Source organism: Trichomonas vaginalis, chromosome I (assembly GCF_026262505.1).
Source record: "Trichomonas vaginalis G3 chromosome I, whole genome shotgun sequence".
In the NCBI taxonomy this organism is placed as follows: Eukaryota; Parabasalia; order Trichomonadida; family Trichomonadidae; genus Trichomonas; species Trichomonas vaginalis.
In genome coordinates, this window is record NC_067203.1 from 16,433,389 (window position 1) to 16,454,597 (window position 21,209).

At 31.7% G+C, this 21,209-nt stretch overlaps 9 protein-coding genes across 9 annotated transcripts, besides 1 other annotated feature; 7 read left to right on the forward strand and 2 right to left on the reverse strand.

Annotated features, from left to right (window-relative positions):
• The first annotated feature begins 548 nt into the window (after positions 1-548).
• Positions 549-791: a mobile genetic element.
• Positions 792-848: 57 nt separating this feature from the next.
• TVAGG3_0996800 (positive regulation of catalytic activity protein) lies at positions 849-1,560 on the forward strand (the record flags this gene model as incomplete). Its single annotated transcript, XM_001580091.1, has 1 exon — positions 849-1,397. One exon carries the CDS (start codon positions 849-851, stop codon positions 1,395-1,397), a length of 549 nt encoding a protein of 182 aa, XP_001580141.1.
• A 505-nt stretch (positions 1,561-2,065) lies between these two features.
• Positions 2,066-2,981, forward strand: TVAGG3_0996810 (GTPase protein; the record flags this gene model as incomplete). The annotated part of the gene is made up of 1 exon (XM_001580092.2): positions 2,077-2,646. One exon carries the CDS (start codon positions 2,077-2,079, stop codon positions 2,644-2,646), a length of 570 nt encoding a protein of 189 aa, XP_001580142.1.
• A 1,094-nt stretch (positions 2,982-4,075) lies between these two features.
• Positions 4,076-4,976, reverse strand: TVAGG3_0996820 (CAAX-protein geranylgeranyltransferase protein; the record flags this gene model as incomplete). The annotated part of the gene is made up of 1 exon (XM_001580093.2): positions 4,104-4,976. The coding sequence occupies one exon, from the start codon at positions 4,974-4,976 to the stop codon at positions 4,104-4,106; it is 873 nt and encodes a 290-aa protein (XP_001580143.1).
• Positions 4,977-5,016: 40 nt separating this feature from the next.
• Positions 5,017-5,664, forward strand: TVAGG3_0996830 (CCR4 NOT-related family; the record flags this gene model as incomplete). Its single annotated transcript, XM_001580094.1, has 1 exon — positions 5,017-5,664. One exon carries the CDS (start codon positions 5,017-5,019, stop codon positions 5,662-5,664), a length of 648 nt encoding a protein of 215 aa, XP_001580144.1.
• A 996-nt stretch (positions 5,665-6,660) lies between these two features.
• Positions 6,661-8,230, forward strand: TVAGG3_0996840 (phosphatidylinositol-4-phosphate phosphatase protein; the record flags this gene model as incomplete). The annotated part of the gene is made up of 1 exon (XM_001580095.2): positions 6,682-8,211. The coding sequence occupies one exon, from the start codon at positions 6,682-6,684 to the stop codon at positions 8,209-8,211; it is 1,530 nt and encodes a 509-aa protein (XP_001580145.2).
• Positions 8,231-8,674: 444 nt separating this feature from the next.
• Positions 8,675-9,342, forward strand: TVAGG3_0996850 (uncharacterized protein; the record flags this gene model as incomplete). Its single annotated transcript, XM_001580096.1, has 1 exon — positions 8,737-9,315. One exon carries the CDS (start codon positions 8,737-8,739, stop codon positions 9,313-9,315), a length of 579 nt encoding a protein of 192 aa, XP_001580146.1.
• A 54-nt stretch (positions 9,343-9,396) lies between these two features.
• On the reverse strand, positions 9,397-12,998 carry TVAGG3_0996860 (GAF domain-like family; the record flags this gene model as incomplete). The annotated part of the gene is made up of 1 exon (XM_001580097.1): positions 9,679-12,648. One exon carries the CDS (start codon positions 12,646-12,648, stop codon positions 9,679-9,681), a length of 2,970 nt encoding a protein of 989 aa, XP_001580147.1.
• Positions 12,999-13,176: 178 nt separating this feature from the next.
• TVAGG3_0996870 (methionine aminopeptidase 2 family) lies at positions 13,177-14,442 on the forward strand (the record flags this gene model as incomplete). Its single annotated transcript, XM_001580098.1, has 1 exon — positions 13,189-14,424. The coding sequence occupies one exon, from the start codon at positions 13,189-13,191 to the stop codon at positions 14,422-14,424; it is 1,236 nt and encodes a 411-aa protein (XP_001580148.1).
• A 3,135-nt stretch (positions 14,443-17,577) lies between these two features.
• On the forward strand, positions 17,578-19,366 carry TVAGG3_0996880 (spectrin binding; the record flags this gene model as incomplete). The annotated part of the gene is made up of 1 exon (XM_001580099.1): positions 17,622-19,250. The coding sequence occupies one exon, from the start codon at positions 17,622-17,624 to the stop codon at positions 19,248-19,250; it is 1,629 nt and encodes a 542-aa protein (XP_001580149.1).
• Positions 19,367-21,209: the final 1,843 nt, after the last annotated feature.

Here is a 21,209-nt window from a genome sequence, read left to right on the forward strand (position 1 = left end):
CATTGGTTTATTTGTTAACTTTGGCGATAAGAAGATTATATGCCTAAAGATTCCAGTTAAAAATTTTTTTGCGGTCTCAAATTTTTCCTTTTTTCATGGAAATTTACTTGCTTTTATTCAATGAAAGTATGCAAATTATATACATTAGTCCAAATGGGGTCAAATTACACTAAGCTATCCCAATGAATCTTTTTAGACGACGAATCAGAAGTACTTAATCTACCTCTTCATTTGAGAACTTATCTCAAAATTGAGAACTTGCGCAGATGGAGCTTTATAATATCAAATTAATTCTATTTTTCATTAACGCACCGAATCTGAACGAATTCAGATACACAATCATTATTTAAGAAAACCGTATGTCATGTTCAACAATACCATAAACATAATAATAGATTGCAATATTTACCAGATGGACTAGGGGATATAGTGAATTCGCTGCGAAAAAAGGATATTAAATCCAAAAAAAAGTAGTCGTAAATTTGAATATTTTGAATACCTACTCTCAATTTAAAAGTGAACTTACGCCTTTTATCTCGTAGTTTAAGGGTGCACTGTAGTCGGTTTGACAGACCCTCAATTTCGATCATTTGGTACTCAATTCCGATCAATTGGACATTTAAGGCTATACTTATTTCATAAATAACTCCTTACCTATTTAACATTTTTCAACTTTCTTTTATTATTATGCATCAGTACATTATTACTAATCTTAGGAATAAAAATTACGGATATGTTTCTTGAAATAATGGAAATTTAGAAATGGGTGTCAAACCGCTTACAGTGCACCCTTAAATTTTATTTATTTTGCAAATTTACGACTACTTTTTTTTTCATCACATTTTAAAATGGATAGCGAAGCACTTAAATTGCAAGGAAACGAAAAGTTTAATGAAGGCAAGTATCAGTCAGCATATGACCTATATACACAAGCAATAGAACTAAATCCAGGAAATCATCTTCTATATTCAAATAGAGGTGCAGCTTTAATCAAAATACAAAGATTTCATGAAGCAGTAGAGGATTTAGAAAAATGTATACAAATTAACCCTTACTTCAGAAAGGCTCATGTTAGATTATTATTCTGTTTATTACATACTACTAGTGATAAAGAGGTAATCAAAGCTGCAAACATAAGAGCATCATCTTTAATGCCAGGATTTGATCCACTAAAGGAAGCAATTAATCAAGGCCAAGATATTGAAAAAGATATAACCAAAAAATTTGTTGATTATCTTGGTCAAGGAAATAATTTTGAACAACTTAAAGAAATATGCAATCGTTTAAGTCAGAAATACAACGGAGATTGGAATTTAATAGGGCAGGATCCGGAGCTTCAACATTTTGGTGCTCAGCTTGAACGACACGCTTATGAAAATAGACCAAAGTATGAATAAAAATTTATTGTAATGTTAGAATTTTATTGAACATCATTTTGTTGGATTGCAGCTTACAATTATATTTTAAATTGCCATATAACTCACTAAAAGTTATCTTCTGTAGCGTCACTGGCAGATAATTCGAGCGAAGAACAGTGCATTACATAGTAGACAATTTCACAGTTTTTCAATTTTACAATATTTTTGACAACCACACTATTTCAAAAATCGTCCTTTTAGTACATCTCTAAAAAGAATAAATATACAAATGAAATAAATAAAAAATCTTGCATCAATATTTTTTCCCCGACTATCTTTTTTTTCATCCACTGTGATATAAAATTAGGAAAATTGTGCTTTAAAATATTAAACGTGATATGAGATACCTTTGTGATAGAGAATTTGACAAGATTTCAGTATTTTGAACACTCTACATAGAAATTTGTCAAATTTGAGTTTTGAAAAAGTCAATAATATCTTCAATAATTAATTCATCACTAATAGGATAAAAATTTAACCCTTGAAAAAAGTCTATAATTTGAAAAATTAAATATTCATACATATTGTATATATTATCATATACAACATATGAAAATCAAAGAACTTTTTGTTTTCGGTATTCACTTTTTGAGTACTTTACAAGAGCTTTTTGGTAGAGAAAAATCTTAAATTTTTTTTTCTGCAAGCAGAATTTTAAATGGCTGAGTACAAAATTGTAGTTTTCGGTGCTGGTGCTGTAGGCAAATCAGCTCTTACAATCCAATTTGTCCAAGGACAGTTTATCACAGATTATGATCCTACAATCGAAGACGCTTACAAACGTCCTTTAAACGTTGACGGAGAAAGCGTTCAACTTGATATCACCGATACAGCAGGTCAGGATGACTTTGCAGCAATGCGTACTTCTTATATGCGCCAAGGTAAAGGTTTTATCCTTGTCTATGCTATTGATGATAGAGCTTCTTTCGAAGAAATTGAATCACTTCATCGCGAACTCGTTCGTACGAAGAGCACTTCAAATATTCCATGCGTTATTTGCGGAAACAAGTGCGATCTTGAAGAAAGACGTATAATTAGCAGAGCGGAGGGCGAAGAACTCGCAGCTAAGCTTAAATGCAAATTCTATGAAACATCAGCTCTTACAAATACCAATATCCACGAAACATTCTTAACTCTTGTTAAAGAGATTATGGCTGAGAATAAGCCAGCTCCAGCTCCCGAACCACCGAAGAAACAAACTACTGATGGTTGCTGCTTATTAATTTAAATACAACAAATTATCCCTTTCTCCAAAATTTAATGTAAAGACTTTAAAATATCCTTTAATTTATGATTTTTATACGTTGTACTATCTAGCAAGTTGCTTAAATGCCATTTCCTTGATCCCAACGGCGACCACTTAGACGTATTTTTTCTTTCTTTTTGTTTCTTCCTGCCGGAAAATATTAATCTTGCATGCTACTATTTATGCAAATGCTTATAAGAAAAATAAAAAAAGTCAAAAAATATTTTTCCCTGATTAATAGATTTGATCTCTTCATCTTAATGAATTGCACATGGTTTTAATAAACATATCAATACTTCTACAAAGTAAAAAATCGCTGATATATTAAATATTTAATTTGGTTCCAATCTTGATATGATACATATGTTAATTTACTATATATTAATTTAATATGGTTTACGTTAAATTAATTAATGCGGAAGAAAAATTAAGTATGCAATCAATATTGCTGATTAATCAGGATCTTTCAATTATTACTTTTACATCTGGCGTACGAACCAGATAAGAAGCGATCAGTTACCCTAGGAAAAAAAAAGAAAGATGCTTGAAATTAGACAAAAATATTATTCTGGAATAGGGTTATTATAAATTCAATAAACACAAATCTGGCTGAAAATTTTTCTTGCATGCTCATACAAGAATTACTCTCAAGAATGCACAGAAGCTGTATTCAAAATTTGGAATCTCTTGGCCTGAATAAGAGGTCGGTTTCATTCCATCAAAGGAACTATCAGATATCTTTAAATCACTTAAAATATGTAACATAAGACTAATACTATCATTTATCATATCTGATATATTCTTATCAGGCGCTTTTTCAACTGGTCAGACACTATTATTTTTTGACCCTGCTTGGGCTTCTATTTATTTCATCGCTGGTATAGTTTTAAATTTTCTTTTTGGCTCATTTCAACCTTTAATTTACGAAGATCGACATTTAAATCCATTTATTGCTTCTATTTGGTGTATAACAACAGCAACAAACCCAAAACATATGACAAAGACATTAACAGTTACGCTAATTATATTTTTTATTTCACCAATTTTATTTCTTGCTCAGATTTTACTAATTCTTCAAATTCAATTGTTCTTTGAACAATACGGTTATACATCTCCTGATGACATCCAATATTCTACACAAAACTAACTCTATTTGAAAATAATATTTATTTTTTCTTTAGAGCTCATATTATACTAGACAATAGTTTACACAGTCTCAGAATGATAAGACTTTATGCATCCAAAAAACAAATGTTAATAATTTTTTTTATTATATTTCCAATTTAGGAAATATAATTGCTATTATACATCTAATTATTTGTTTAATTAGCATGTACTTATATTATGTTTGAATAAATTTTGATATAAATTTTTTATGAAAATACAATAAGTTTATTGATGAAACACTATTCATGTATATCTAGTGCTTTTTATCCATGTTAACAAATTTGATGGTTTTTAACCATTTGCCAATATTTTGACTTAGATGGATTTAAATCAATCAGTATATCGCAGTATTTATCTTGTGCTGATTTGTCATCTTCTAAACATGCAATTGTATATAAAAGAGAGTAAATTTCCGCGAAGCAATTTTCAGTAACAATTTTATTTAATTCCTCTTTAACTATTGGAATTAATGATGTATCAAGTTTCATTAGTCCACGAATGAAGTTTGCTGCACTTTCATTTTGATAATTCCGCTTCATTAAGTCGAAAATGTATTTTAACTCATCAGCCGTATTAAGTTTCTTATTTTCAACTATCCAAAATCTGAATGCGAGGGCACTATTGTTGAGATTATCAACTTTAAGTAAATCAGTTGTATAATCAAGTAAAAAATCATAAACTCCCCAACGCTGAATGAACCAAATGAAGAAGCTATATGCATGGAAGTTTTTGTGATCGCCTGCAATGATTCTAAATAGTCTATCCTTCTCATCTGGTACTGTTTCACAGCGATCATCAAGGAATTTACGGTGATTCCATAGTTGGTATGGTTTATTTTCTGCAACCAATAATTCATCAAGGAAATTCATTTCTTCTTCCCATGAATATCCAAGAACTTTCAGAATCTCTTGGCGATACCACCATGCATTTATATTAGAAGGATTCTTGGTAACTATTATTTCTGTAAGTTTCAGTGCACGCTTTGATATTTCCATTTTATTTAACGCTGCTCGAAATATTCCCATAATAATACGATATTTTCTTGAGTATTGAACATTAAAAATTCCTTCAGGATCTTGTGATGCTTCAACTGGAGTTGTATCATCCCAAGTATCTTTAAAATCTTCAAATTCTAAATCATTCATAAGAAAAATAAAAAAAAATTCAATAAAAGTGACAATTTTAATGAAATCTACTTTTTCTTGGCTAACATCTCAGCAAAATGGTGCACAACAGTTCCAAATACATCCAAATAGCCCATCATCGGCTACTGCAAACTTGAAAGTTGAAAAACCAACTCTGAATTCAGTTATAATCCAAAATAGCAAACAGCCAATGCAAAACACATCAACAACATCAATTAATTTATCTCCACAACGTGTATCTCCAAAAATATCTCGTATTGTTCGTAATACAAATCAACCAGAACTCCCAAAGCAATATTCTTTAGAAACAGTAGCAGATAAGTTCGAAAACGAAGTTACTTTTAACGAAACCGATATCAATTCACTAGGAATTGATTTAAATTCCGAAGATGCCCTACTTCCTAATCTGAAATCCATTGTTTCGGAGCTTCCTTTAGGAAGTTTATCAGCATATAAGATACCAGAATCATTTAACTTTGATTCTCCCAAGAGTTTGGAACCTTTCAAAAAATTTGCCAGTACGGAAACGCTTCTCTTTATATTCTATTCGCAGCCACGCACTAAAAATCAGATAGATGCTGCAAATGCGTTATTATCTAAAGGATTTACCTTCGATAAATTTTGGAAAGACCAAGATGGGAAATATTTCAATCCAGAGCTATGGAAATTTTCTGACGCAGTTAATTGATATTTATTTTTCTATTCCAAATTCTATTATCCATTATCCAGATTGAAAAATCAGGATATCTTTCTTTTGCGACTAGTTATGGCGAAGCAGATAGTATTTTATTAAAATAGTTTGAAGACAAAATAATAACACGCCGTAAAGTTTCAGCAATTCCGCGAAAATGAAATTGAAAAATAACGAATACAACAAAAATCAAGATAATCAATCACAAACTTGAACAGACACATTTTATATTACATAAAGAATTTACCATTTTAGTAATGACTTAATCAATTACGATGCTACGTTTTTGATCATCATTTATCCAAGAACCGAGATTGAACTGCTTAAAAAGTGACATGCGATTGGGATGAAGGACGGTAGAGTCTTATAAATGTAAAGCTTTCCTAGCTCAACTGGATAGAGCTTTGGACTTTTAATCCAAGGGTTTGGGGTTCGAGTCCCCAGGATAGCGTTTTTTATATTTTTTTGAAAACAAAATTTATAATTCAACTTTTCTCAATCCTAAAAATATAGCTTATAAATAAACTTTCTTTCACCTTTTTAAATTTATATTATGATTTTTTTTAACAAAATTCAATTCATTCTAATTTTTGGGCAGAAACACTCAGAAATATAATTATAGTTTTTTCCAAACATTTGTGTCTCAAGCCAAACAAAGATTCATTTGGTATATATACATAATGAGGAATTTACTGAATTTAGTGCACGGTTTATCCAACAACTTTGGGTGGTATAGTCACCCCTGAAAACCTTGATACATTGCTATTCATATTTTCATATGTTAAAGAATTATCAGAAATATATTTTGCACCGGGACATGAGTAATCGAATGTATATGCCTCTATGGACTTATTTTCAATAAGATCTCTCTCTTATTTTCTCCCGAAATATAAACGATATCGGTCTGGATAATGAATCATTTTGATCGAAAATTACACTATTTGAACTAGATTACACCTTTTCAAATCCGATTCAATTTTGTCAAATTGCCAAATTTTTCATTTTTATTTTAATATGAAACTCATACTAGACAACAATTACGTATCAATAGATGATGAAAACCAAACAATAATAATCGATAGGAAAACCCTACAGTTACAAAATAATACAAAACTGAATGACCAAAATGAAAAATATGATTTTTTATTCCCATTAGGTATATACAAACTGAATGATGAATTATACATTGTAATAGTAACAGAGGACTCAAAAATTTCGAATTTCAGGAACATCCAAAAAATCGAATCTTATAAAATCATTCAAATTACAACAGGAATCACGGATAACAACATTTACAATCTTCTGAAGCGTGGGCTTGATTTATGTTCAATGTATTACTCAAAAAATCAAAATGAAAATTTGGCCATTAACTACCAAGACTTTCTACAAGGCAGAAAATCGCGTGGAGAGTTCACATGGAACAAAGTACCAATGAAGAGATTTCAAGATATCTTCAAAACAGAAAAATTTACAATTCCTGTTGTGGCAGGCTATGTTTCATACAATGATCCCTTCATGATCATTGCTAGGAGATCTAGAAATTTCGCCGGCGCGCACTATTGGAATCGTGGTGCTGACGAAAACGGACATCCAGCAAATTTCATCGAATCTGAAGAACTTTATTTCAAAAATGACAAAATTTATTCATATATACAACTCAGAGGATCAATTCCAGCACTTTGGTCGCAGACTCCTCCAGAAGATCCGTTTCTTCCACCAGCATTAGGCCCATTGTCGGAATCAAAGCGTAGATTCGATCTTCATTTCAAGAAATTCTTGAAGAACTACAAAAACGTTAAGGTTATATCCTTAACATCCGATAAAAACCGTGAAAAAAGTCTAACTTTGTTATATCACAATCTTCTCGACGAAAACAACATTCATTACAAGCACATGAATGTCAATGAGCTGCAGAGAGTTGATGGCGGCATCTACAAAGCTGTTGACGAAGAATTAAAAGATTCAGATTTATTGGTTTGCGAAAAAGGAATTGTAAAGAAATGTCAGACTTGCTACACCAGAACAAACTGTTTGTCATGCCTGGACAGAGCCAATGTCGTCCAGTCAAACGCCGGAGAAATAATTTTATCTTATTTCGAAAAGTTGACTGAAGAAGAAATTCTGAAGCTTAAACAGTTATGGGTTGACCATGGAAACGCAATTTCCTATCAATATTCTTTGACAGGAGCTCAGAGAACTCAAATGACATTGTCTACAAAAGCAGTTTTTGCTGCAGACATGAAAGACAACTACATGAGAGTTAAAAGGCTGTTAAACGAGGTTTCCATTGAAGGAAAGGCAACAGATGCTTATTGCGTTGTCACTCAGGATACAGATATTGTGTCTTTCAAAAGAATCGGATGGTTTAAGTGGCTTTTCTTGCTGATCTTCTCATTTTTCATTTCGATTTTTGTTTTGATTGTTTACAGAGATCGCAGGAAAGCATTTCATACTTTTAAGAAGTACGGTGGCGAAGTTGTTGACCATCCTCATTACAGAACAACATTGGAAGCTGATGAGCAGTATCCACCTGATAATAAATAAATTTTTGTAAGTTTTTTATAAAATCGACTTTTTTTTATTCTCTGTATAAACATGGTTGAAGTCCATTTGCTGGACATTACTTTGTTAAGATGGTATCTTCAATATGTTGAATTTTTTATGATCTGAAAAAATGTGTATAATTCAAATAAAAGAAGATTACAAGTTGTCACATGTTCATGATAATTATAGGGGAATGTAAGATATAATCAAAATGGGATTCTCTTCCGATATCTTCGCTTGTTTGCAGAAGTTTGAGCGACAGGAGTGTATTAAACCCCTATGATTTTCATCTTTTTTCTAATACCATCATATAAGTTCATGAAAAATGACATCTGCCTAAATAGCATTAAATATTACCTATTTATAAAGAGGGGAGAATCGTATCATGAAAAGATCTTAATATTTATTAAGCATATTATTGTTGAAACCAGGAATGTTCAGTTATTTTATTGAAGTATGGATCCATATCTGAACAGTCAATGTTTAAAATTACTCGAGAAAATTGAGAAAAAGCCGATTGCTCGAATGCTTCTCGATGACTGGACAGATTATTCAGGAAAACTAAGTTTAGAAGTCATCAAAAAGAAATTAAATGATAACGTCTATCTTACACCGTTCGATTTTTCCTTAGATTTACGTTTAATTCTTGAACCTAAAAACGAAAATGACAAAGCAAATCCAGTTCAAGCTGCAATTTTAGATGATCTAACGAATTGGGTTAATTATAAACTTTTAAACATGCCACGTTCTAAAGAAGAAGAGGATTACATGCATATTCAGAAATGTATTGCCAAATTACAGAAAATAATTAAAGCAATGATGTATAATCCTCCGAAATCGGCACATCAAATCATAGATACCGCTCAACACAAACAAATACCACCTAACAGAGAAGGATTGCATTCTTCCCAGAAAAGAATTGACGCAATTCAACAAAGAATAGAAAAAATCAAGAAACCAGAAGACTTACAAGGTGTCCTTAGAATCCTTCAGAAATACGTTCCTCAGCTTACACTTTCAAACGAAGTTGTAATTGAAGGAAGATTAATAACGAAACAATGTGTTGCAGAGCTTAGAAGCTATTTGAATTCTATTTCCTTATAAAGAATAAATTTTTGTTGTTAACAGTAATTTGCTTTTTACAAAATTGATAAAATAAATATTACCTAAAATGAGACAATTTTAGTAGTTCAAAATGAACACATTGAATGCTTTGCTTGTTAAAAGTAATATATGTACTCAATTATTAAGAACAATTTCAAAATTATTCAAAATCTATACTTTACCTGCTCTAATTTCGTAATGCACGGTAATAGAACTTTTAATTTCCTTATGATTGAAGTTTTCATATTGATATTCTTTGCAATTGATTCAATTTTTTAGAGTCTAGACAAATAATCAGTATAATTTTGAAAAATTGCATAGTACAAATGATTATTAACAAGAATTCAAACAATATTTTTATTATTATATGAATGCTCCTGTAATCTTTCGAGCATTTGTCACCATCGGCATTCTAATTGTATCTGTCTTGAATGTTGGTGTTGTCAACTCGAAAATCACAGGGAGAATCATTCCGCGCATTTCTGCCTCTAAAATATATTTCATCAAAACTTGGTCAGAAAATCTTTCTTTGACATATCTCTCAGCGACTTCAAATTTCCTTGCAAGGCAAGATCTCTTTGATAAGATTGCCAACAAGCAATATGTATCAGAGTTCTCTCCAAGAGAATCAAAAGATTCACAGGAAGACAAAAACGAAACTTTTTCCAAAATTTCAAACCATTCTTTTTTCTCCAAAAATGGAGCATTGCTTGCTGCAGCTGCATAAAGAAGAATTGAGGAAGGAGAAGGAGCTGTTCCTGTTTCAATTGCTTGTACAACAGCTCCTGTTGTTTCTATTTTATTTGCTGAATAACAAAGCAAATAAAACATCAAACTTAACGCTTCAATTTTGTTTTCAACTTTCATTTGTTTCAACTGGAGATAAGCAAAATGAACATTGTCAACAGCAACTTCCCAGTGTGCTGAATGCAGACCTCTCAGCTCTTTAAGAAGGAACAAAATATTTGAGTCTTCTGCATCTAAAACTTCTTCAATTCCGAATTCAAACAACATATAAGTTGTCATTGAAAGTAAACTTTTCGCATCTTCATTGTAAATGTCCAGTGACAAATCTTCAGGAACTTTCGATGGCATGGCTAATGTAACGGTTGGTACAGGGTCTGCTAAGTCAGGGAACCCGCAAATCTCTGTTAACTTCCGTAACATTGTTGCTGTCACTTTTTGGAAATTTTCATTTTTAACTGGGATTTGAATGAAAGTTGTTGGTCCGTAGGCGGCTGTTCCTATTAGAGCGGAAAGGTCTTCGTGTGCACGCACGTACAAAGAGCTATTTTCTTCAGGAATCTTTTCAATGGCCATTGAGAATTTTACTGCTGAAATGTCATCCGAAAAATTTTTGTAAGCGTCGCATAATGAGCCAAAGAAGTCTCTGATCGGTTTTGCGCAATTTGTAATTCTTCTATCATCGATTTCTGTGAATTGAGCTTGTGAGGAGTTGTTCATCTTCTCAACTTTAAGCTGCAAACTTGATTTCGTGTTGAAAGAAGCTGATGATGAATCTAATTTTATCATGGAAACGCTGGAATAAACAGAAATGATGCGCTTTGCTTTTGCAGCAACTTTATCGATATCAAGTTTAACAACAGCTGAGATTTGTCCGTTGTTTCCAGGTAATGGAATATAATATTTCGTTTGTGTGTCGCTTACGATCATCTGCATCATTTTTCCAGTGCAAGCTGAGATACATTGTGGACTTCCTGTCTCTGATATCTTCTCATTGAACTCTGTACGTAGTTCTGATAAATCATTTCGGAAATAATCTGTCAAAAATACTTCTGAGTCACCACCGACAACAGCTGAGAGAGCTCTGTTCATAAGGTTCTTCATTCTATAGAAATCAAGGAGATCTACATGAAGATTGAAAATATCCATTGTTAAAGTTAAATATTTAATATGATTTTCCTTCCTTTCTAGCTGCTTTTGAAGTTTATTTCCTCTAACTATAGGATTTAATGATTTACAAACCATTTTCATCGTATTTTCGTCTAATTCTGTGAAAAAGTCAACGTTTTTCCTAGAATAAAGAGCAATAACGTACTTAACTTTATTGTCTTTACTGAAAATAGGTGAAACCATGATAGATGATGTTGGAGTATTCATATTAATTCGATCAACGGCTGGTTCGAACAAAACTGAAAGTTCTGGTTTAGACATACGTATCAATCTCATTTTTGTAATGCATTGGCCGACAATTCCTGTGGATATGCTGTAAATTGTTGGTTTCACTTCATTTGAGTCCAAAAAGACTTTTTTGCTTGAAGATACATGGAATACTCTGACACCTTCGCAATGGAAAACTTCTCCAAGAACTTTTGGTGAAAAATTATTCATAATTTTTATTGTTGTCTGGATATTCGGTCTTTCAACATCTTTTTGTTCTAGTGAAGGTGCCATTTCGCGTATGAAGTTGGATATGCCAAGTGCAATAAGAAAATCATCTTCTTTGAAGCCTCCAGTTTTATCAAAAAGTAATAACAATAAATTATCAATTGGAACGACTAATGCGACTTGATTTTTCATAAACAGATATTGGTCTATTGATGTAATGTCAGGATTTTCACATGAAACAATTTTAATTCGACCAGATTTGAAAATATTATAAAAAACGCCGCTGTTGAATGATCTGTGTAATTTCATACATTCTCTCTGTAAAACTATATCAGAATCAACGATTTGGAATATAGCTGCTCGCTGAATATTTAATAATTTTGGTATTTTGTTTTCAATCATCTCTGTTAACTCTGAAAATGAAGTTGCATTAACTAATTTAAGAATTGCATCAAAGATCTGTGAGGTTTCATTTAATTGTTTAAAAACGTTATTTAAGTAATCTGTTCGTTTTGAGAGTGCAAGCTTTTCACACGAAGAACTTATTGATTTTATTTCGTCTTTTATGTTTCGTTCAAAGAGATATGAAAGAATTAAAGGATATTCTCGAGAAAAAAAGTCATAATCAATAGCTGAGAGTAATGCATGTGAATAGTCATGTGATTTTCCTGGGGATGTTGGCGATTCTATACCTGATAGAGGCTGTAATGCAGGCGTTTGGATAGTTGATCGAACATTTGGATTTTTCTTGTCGAAATTTCTTAACGTTTTAGCAAAAGGTGATTTATTTCCTGTATATGATGTTGTGTCTGCATACATTTTGTTTAGCGAATCCATGATTTCAAATTGCAAATCAACTTGAGATTGAGCAAGCGAAACATCTTGCTTGATTCGATCTAGAACTCTTGATTGAAACGAAATCAAGGATTTTAATTCTTCAATTCTCTCGAATGCTGAAGAATTAACAATTATCAATTCACTCATTTAAAATTTTAACAAAAAAATTAATAAATGTAATGATTATTTATTCAACATAATTATACTGGGCTTTTAGATAGAGTTTACATGCGCCCATATACTGCCATTCAAATTTTTGGCAACAGGCGTGATGCGTCATTTCACACAGAGGTACCATAATATTTTCATGTTTCATAACACGACGGCGTGTTATTCAACTCCACTAGGATAGAAATGTAATGCTTAATACATTGGAATATCACCATTTTGAATAATACGCAATTATGGAAAGTTGCACCACTCATCTGTTAATGATGAATATAAATTCGGTATAGATAAAGGAATCCGAAATTCTCAATAAACAATAGCTAGAGAATTTAATACTTATTCTTGGAACTGGTCCGATTTTTTTTTTCTGTGGTGTTGGAAAATCCGATCATGGGGATCAAAAGTAATTTATCAGTAAACTTTATCATTAGAGTATTGCCGACCAATTATAAAAAAATGAGGTTACCAAACAAAATTGAATCAAAGTGGGTCATTCAATTTTTTCATAAAAATAAAGGTATGTCCCGCAAAGCAGGAAAGAAAGGAGCAAAGCCAAAAATAGAAGATGATGATGACGATCAAATGGCTTTCCTTTTAGCAGCAGCCGCCAAAAATAATGCTAAGAAGGAAGAAGAAGCGAAAAAAGTTTTAATTCCAGATGAAGTTTTCAAAGATCTTCCAGAACCACCACTTAAGCTTCACCCAGACGGAAACTTTGGAGAAAGATGCATCCAAAAGTACAGTGATGAAATGCTTGCAAAAGTTACTGTTGATACTTCAGCAGAAGAGAGACTTGCTGAACTTAAGGAAGCACTTCCATCATTCCGTGAAGCAGGCATTATCCATCAATCTGTCTGCGAATGGGCAATGAGAAGTGAAATCATCAAGCCAGGCGTCAATCTCAACGATATGTGCGCTCGTATTGAAGAAGGCGTACGTCGCATGGTCGAGTTCAACCCACCAGTTCGCGGCTTGGCCTTCCCATGCGGCTGCTCCATCAACAACTGTGCCGCGCACTATTCTCCACTTCCAGGCGATACAAGAGTTCTCCAGAAGGACGATGTCATGAAGATTGACTTCGGTGTCGCCATTAATGGCTACATTATCGATAGTGCTTTCACTGCATGCTTCGATCCACGTTTTGATCCACTCATTGAAGCCTCCAAACAAGCTACAGAGACAGCAGTCAAGATGGCTGGCCCAGAAGCCCGCATCAGTGAGATTGCCGCTCAAATTGAAGAAGTTATTACCTCATATTCAATCGAATTAAATGGAAAGACAATTCCTCTCAAGCCAGTCTACAACCTTACCGGCCACCAGCTCGGCAAGTACATCATCCACTGCGGAAAGAGCATTCCTCTCACAAACAGATCTCATACAACAGATAAAATGCTTCCAGGCGAAGTCTACGCCTGCGAGACATTCGCAACTACAGGCAAGGGCATCGTCTTTGATGACGGTATCACAAGCCATTTCATGACAGTGAAGCAACCTCCAACTCCAAAGAGCGGATCCGAACAGAAGTTGCTCACTTTGCTCCAGGACAACTTCAAGACAATGGCGTTTTGCCAACGCTTCATCGAACGAGCCGGAGATAGAACTTATTCGCTCACTTTGAACGAACTCATCAAGAATAAGATCGTTAAACCATACCCACCACTTTCTGATGTTGAAGGATCCTACGTTTCTCAGCATGAACATACTTACGCTCTCTTCGAAGACCATAAGGAAGTTTTCAGCAAACCATTCATGTAAAAAATTCGACTTTTTATATTTTTACTTTTAAATTTTGTCATTATATGAGAAATACAAAAGTCACTTATATATTCCATGTCTATACTAATAACTATTATTCTATAAAAATATCCTTATAAAAAAGATACCTAGAATATATATAAAGCATGGAAATATTGATGGTTTGTTGCTTCAAGATGCTGGAATTCTACTTAATATATTATCATATGAGATTTTCAACTTAAAACTACTGTAAAACATTATATTCCATTACAAATATTTAACATGCATACAAATACTCATGTTAGGAAAGCATAGTATCTTTTGATCTTTTAATATTATTTAATTTTATATTTTATTATATTTTCTTATTTACTGCACACAGTGTATAATCATATAGCATGTATAATGAAATTTTATCTTTGTATTAATTACAAAATCTGTTATCATGTATATGGCGTCAAAAATTTTCTCACTGGGTTTTCGTCTATCAATCTCAGCTCATTATATACGCAACCAATCAAAAATCTGATATGGGAGTCCAAGGCTAACTTTTTGTTGTCTACCTAATAAAAGAGGAAGCAGCATTAGTGAGAATAATCGCAAATATTCAATTTAAATTATCTTTTTATTCTTAATTTAAAGTGACAAAAAGAATAAAAAACCTATTCTAAGGCATGTTGTTATGTAAATGAGACTAGACATCATATTTTATGTTATGAAAAAAAAATATTTAGAATTTTAGAACAAAATAAATAGAAAAAATAGCATAACTTATGGATGTGCGTATATTAAATTTAATAAATTAAGAGAAATTATTTTTGGCGCCAAAATTATTCGTTAACTCTCAAATTTTTCTGAGTCAATAAGCCGCCAAAAAAGTATCATTTCTTTATAGGAAAGGAAACCTATTTGACGAACAATCCGGACACTAGTGCCTCAGCGAATTTCCCCAAACCCACCAATCCCCTCCCTGCTGTTGTGCACCATCGATGGAAAGTAAGTCATCAATAGTCTCTTTTCCTTGGACTTGAAATGTAAATCTCGGACGAAAGTAAGTCTGACTTGAAATGTAAGTCTCGGACGAAAGTAAGTCTGACTTGAAATGTAAGTTTCGGACGAAAGTAAGTCTGACTTGAAATGTAAGTCTGACTTGAAATGTAAGTTTCGGACGAAAGTAAGTCTGACTTGAAATGTAAGTCTCGGACGAAAGTAAGTCTGACTTGAAATGTAAGTTTCGGACGAAAGTAAGTCTGACTTGAAATGGAAGTCTGATTCTAAATGTAAGTTCTAGACTAAAGTAAGTCTGATTCTAAATATAAGTCTGATATTAAGATAAGTTTGTAACTAAAATTAAGTCTTATTCCAAAAGCAAATTTAATTGTATAATAAGTCTGGATCTAGAGTAAGCCTTAGTCTACAGCTATTCTGTGTCAAAAATAAGTCACGAAGAGTATGTCTGTAATTCGAATCATTCATATTCTTCAATTATCCCGCCAAAAAAATTATCGTCTTTTTATCATACCATAGTTTTTATCAATCTCGTTCTACTAAAAAACCTTTATATTGGTGATTTCTTTGTTAAACCCGTATTTTTTCATGTGAATCTTATTGTATAAACTCTAAAAGTTCAATTTCCGGTCGAAAAAAACTTGAAAACAATTTGTATTCGACGAGTTAAAGAGCTCTATTTATTCTAAATTTTCCAAAAAAAATTAGATTTCGTTTTTTCGCTTCAAAAAATGTTGTTTTAAGTTTTAAAATTTGTAATTCAAAATTTTTTTGGAAAGATTTACGATTTTTTAATACTGCGAATGAGTTTTATTTTACATACTCTATTGATAAATCATATTTTTGTCGAGATATAACCTTTTTTAAAAAAATTATATGCAAAGAGTGTTATAGAATTCTAGAAGGTATAGTGCATAATTTGAAGTATACTATCAAATAAAGAAATTTTACAGTTTTTTTAGTTTTATTTAGATGTACGTTATTTTAGATGGCTTCGTCGAAAACAAAGCATGTCTGTTAAGTTTATTCTTAACATGGTAAATAAAATGGCAACGAAGCCCAGTGTACTGCGTCTTATGCCGTAGTTTTTGTTATCTTCATACTCAAATACAACAAATACAAATAGATTTATTACGAAAAAACGTATAAAACAAATGATATATTTATTTCTAGACAAGTTGACGAACATGTAGCGCAACTGTATCGCTTTAGAGAACAGTTCTTCCAACACCTACTCATTCAGTGAAAGACTGATTCACATTGTTGCTGGTAAGTCTGATTGCTTCAGATAGAGAGCATGAATTGCTTCTTTATCATCTAATCCCCATCCCCCTTGTTCCCGATTGGATGACATGGACAATTCATCTTTCTCTAACGAAACAAAATGACACTTTTTTGGCGGCTTATTGACTCAGAAAAATTTGAGAGTTAACGAATAATTTTGGCGCCAAAAATAATTTCTCTTAATTTATTAAATTTAATATACGCACATCCATAAGTTATGCTATTTTTTCTATTTATTTTGTTCTAAAATTCTAAATATTTTTTTTTCATAACATAAAATATGATGTCTAGTCTCATTTACATAACAACATGCCTTAGAATAGGTTTTTTATTCTTTTTGTCACTTTAAATTAAGAATAAAAAGATAATTTAAATTGAATATTTGCGATTATTCTCACTAATGCTGCTTCCTCTTTTATTAGGTAGACAACAAAAAGTTAGCCTTGGACTCCCATATCAGATTTTTGATTGGTTGCGTATATAATGAGCTGAGATTGATAGACGAAAACCCAGTGAGAAAATTTTTGACGCCCATGTATATGCCCAATCAAAACACACTAATATGGAGTTTTGTACTAATACCATATTGCACTGTGGTTTAAAACAACAAATTTTATGCAATACTCCAGATTTACATTGTAAATTAATAAAAAAAAACTAAATATACTTTTTACAAAACAAACATCTTTTATCTGATTGGATCTTATAGCCGACTGAAGATTTTCTAATAAATATTAATAATTTCATGAATTTTTATGGAAGATTTATTCCCCTACTTTCATTATTATATATATTTTTGTTTTCAATGCCGAACAACATTTGAATCTAAAATAATCGTTCTATTTAATTTTTGGATTTTTAATATTTTAGGCAATTAGTGTTCATTCATCAAAGTAATGCTTTCTATCATATTTTTTCAACTCATGAAACTAAGCCAAGCAAATGATCACTATACAACTCTTATGAATAAGTACAAGGGATATATTGATACATGGGATGCAATATATGCATTGGATTCAGATGAAATAGATTCAACAGCAGGATTATACGAAGAAATCAAAAACAACTTAATTGATACTGGATATTTTACAGCAAAGGAGATGATTGATTTGATAGGAAATATTTGCAATAAGAGTTTACATTATCGTCGTGGCTACATAGATTTAATGAAGAGAATAATTGAAGAACATCAATGCACTGACATTTATAATATCTCATTTCTTTCACAATATGATGATATTAAAATAAATACGTCTGAATATGCAATAATGAATGATAACGAAAATGAATTATTGTATCATTTAAAAAACGAGAAACTTAATCTCACTGAAATCCTTGAAAAATGTTGTTTAAGAGGAGCTGTTAATTGTTTCAAGTTATTACAAAAAGAATTTGACATAAAAATCACCAAAGAATGTCTTGATGCTTCATTTTTAGGGAACAATCAATATATCATTGATGAATGTTTGAAAGAAAACAATCCTGATGATGACACAATGAATGCTGCGATTGAATCTCATAACATCACGAATTTTTATAAATTACATCAGGAATATCATCCAAAAACCCAATTAATGAATGTTGGTATATACAAAAATCTTCATGCATTTATTTATATTTTAAATGAAACTGAAGATTTCAACTTTACTTTTATTGTATCTCCATATTTTCATATTCCATCTTTTTGTGAATATATGTATCAGAATGGTGCAGATATTAATTATATGAATGATCAAGGCACAACAGCTCTAGATATTGCAGCGATTGAAAATCAAACAGATATTGCATTAAATTTGATTTTAAATGGTATTAATGTTAGTGCACTAGATTCAAGAATATTAAATGAAATAATTATGGAAAATTATATTTTTATGTTGGAGCTTCTTCTTTCTCATGGAGCCAATGCCAACACAGTAATCAGTGAATACAGCTTCAGTTTACTTCACATGGCATGCTATGATAATAATATTAAAGCTGTTAATATTCTAATTTCACATGGCGCAAATATAAATGATGCTAGGAATGAACAAAAACTTACCCCTCTTATGCTTACATGTATGTTTAATTGGAAAGAAATTGCTGTACTTCTGATTTCACATGGTGCAAATGTCAACATGCAAAGCGCCTGTGGACTTTCTGCCCTTCATATAGCATTACGTTGTAAGGTTAAAGACAATTTTAAAAAAGATATGATTGAACTTCTACTTTCAAATGGTGCTAACATCAATGCAAAGGATGAAGTAGGATATACACCTCTTCATATAGCATCAGGCGAATGTTCATATGAAATTGTTGAATTATTAATTTCTCATGGTGCTGAAGTCAATTCTTTAACTAATGATGGAGCGACTCCTCTTGATTTCACTACTCGGCGCAAATCAAAAACTCCTGATTCTTCACAAGAATCACAAAAAATAATGTCTCTCTTAATATTGCATGGCGTCAAAAATTTTCTCACTGGGTTTTCGTCTATCAATCTCAGCTCATTATATACGCAACCAATCAAAAATCTGATATGGGAGTCCAAGGCTAACTTTTTGTTGTCTACCTAATAAAAGAGGAAGCAGCATTAGTGAGAATAATCGCAAATATTCAATTTAAATTATCTTTTTATTCTTAATTTAAAGTGACAAAAAGAATAAAAAACCTATTCTAAGGCATGTTGTTATGTAAATGAGACTAGACATCATATTTTATGTTATGAAAAAAAAATATTTAGAATTTTAGAACAAAATAAATAGAAAAAATAGCATAACTTATGGATGTGCGTATATTAAATTTAATAAATTAAGAGAAATTATTTTTGGCGCCAAAATTATTCGTTAACTCTCAAATTTTTCTGAGTCAATAAGCCGCCAAAAAAGTATCATTTCTTTATAGGAAAGGAAACCTATTTGACGAACAATCCGGACACTAGTGCCTCAGCGAATTTCCCCAAACCCACCAATCCCCTCCCTGCTGTTGTGCACCATCGATGGAAAGTAAGTCATCAATAGTCTCTTTTCCTTGGACTTGAAATGTAAATCTCGGACGAAAGTAAGTCTGACTTGAAATGTAAGTCTCGGACGAAAGTAAGTCTGACTTGAAATGTAAGTTTCGGACGAAAGTAAGTCTGACTTGAAATGGAAGTCTGACTTGAAATGTAAGTCTGACTTGAAATGTAAGTTTCGGACGAAAGTAAGTCTGACTTGAAATGTAAGTCTCGGACGAAAGTAAGTCTGACTTGAAATGTAAGTTTCGGACGAAAGTAAGTCTGACTTGAAATGGAAGTCTGATTCTAAATGTAAGTTCTAGACTAAAGTAAGTCTGATTCTAAATATAAGTCTGATATTAAGATAAGTTTGTAACTAAAATTAAGTCTTATTCCAAAAGCAAATTTAATTGTATAATAAGTCTGGATCTAGAGTAAGCCTTAGTCTACAGCTATTCTGTGTCAAAAATAAGTCACGAACCATAGTAAGTTTCGGACTAGAGTATGTCTGTAATTCGAATCATTCATATTCTTCAATTATCCCGCCAAAAAAATTATCGTCTTTTTATCATACCATAGTTTTTATCAATCTCGTTCTACTAAAAAACCTTTATATTGGTGATTTCTTTGTTAAACCCGTATTTTTTCATGTGAATCTTATTGTATAAACTCTAAAAGTTCAATTTCCGGTCGAAAAAAACTTGAAAACAATTTGTATTCGACGAGTTAAAGAGCTCTATTTATTCTAAATTTTCCAAAAAAAAATTAGATTTCGTTTTTTCGCTTCAAAAAATGTTGTTTTAAGTTTTAAAATTTGTAATTCAAAATTTTTTTGGAAAGATTTACGATTTTTTAATACTGCGAATGAGTTTTATTTTACATACTCTATTGATAAATCATATTTTTGTCGAGATATAACCTTTTTTAAAAAAATTATATGCAAAGAGTGTTATAGAATTCTAGAAGGTATAGTGCATAATTTGAAGTATACTATCAAATAAAGAAATTTTACAGTTTTTTAGTTTTATTTAGATGTACGTTATTTTAGATGGCTTCGTCGAAAACAAAGCATGTCTGTTAAGTTTATTCTTAACATGGTAAATAAAATGGCAACGAAGCCCAGTGTACTGCGTCTTATGCCGTAGTTTTTGTTATCTTCATACTCAAATACAACAAATACAAATAGATTTATTACGAAAAAACGTATAAAACAAATGATATATTTATTTCTAGACAAGTTGACGAACATGTAGCGCAACTGTATCGCTTTAGAGAACAGTTCTTCCAACACCTACTCATTCAGTGAAAGACTGATTCACATTGTTGCTGGTAAGTCTGATTGCTTCAGATAGAGAGCATGAATTGCTTCTTTATCATCTAATCCCCATCCCCCTTGTTCCCGATTGGATGACATGGACAATTCATCTTTCTCTAACGAAACAAAATGACACTTTTTTGGCGGCTTATTGACTCAGAAAAATTTGAGAGTTAACGAATAATTTTGGCGCCAAAAATAATTTCTCTTAATTTATTAAATTTA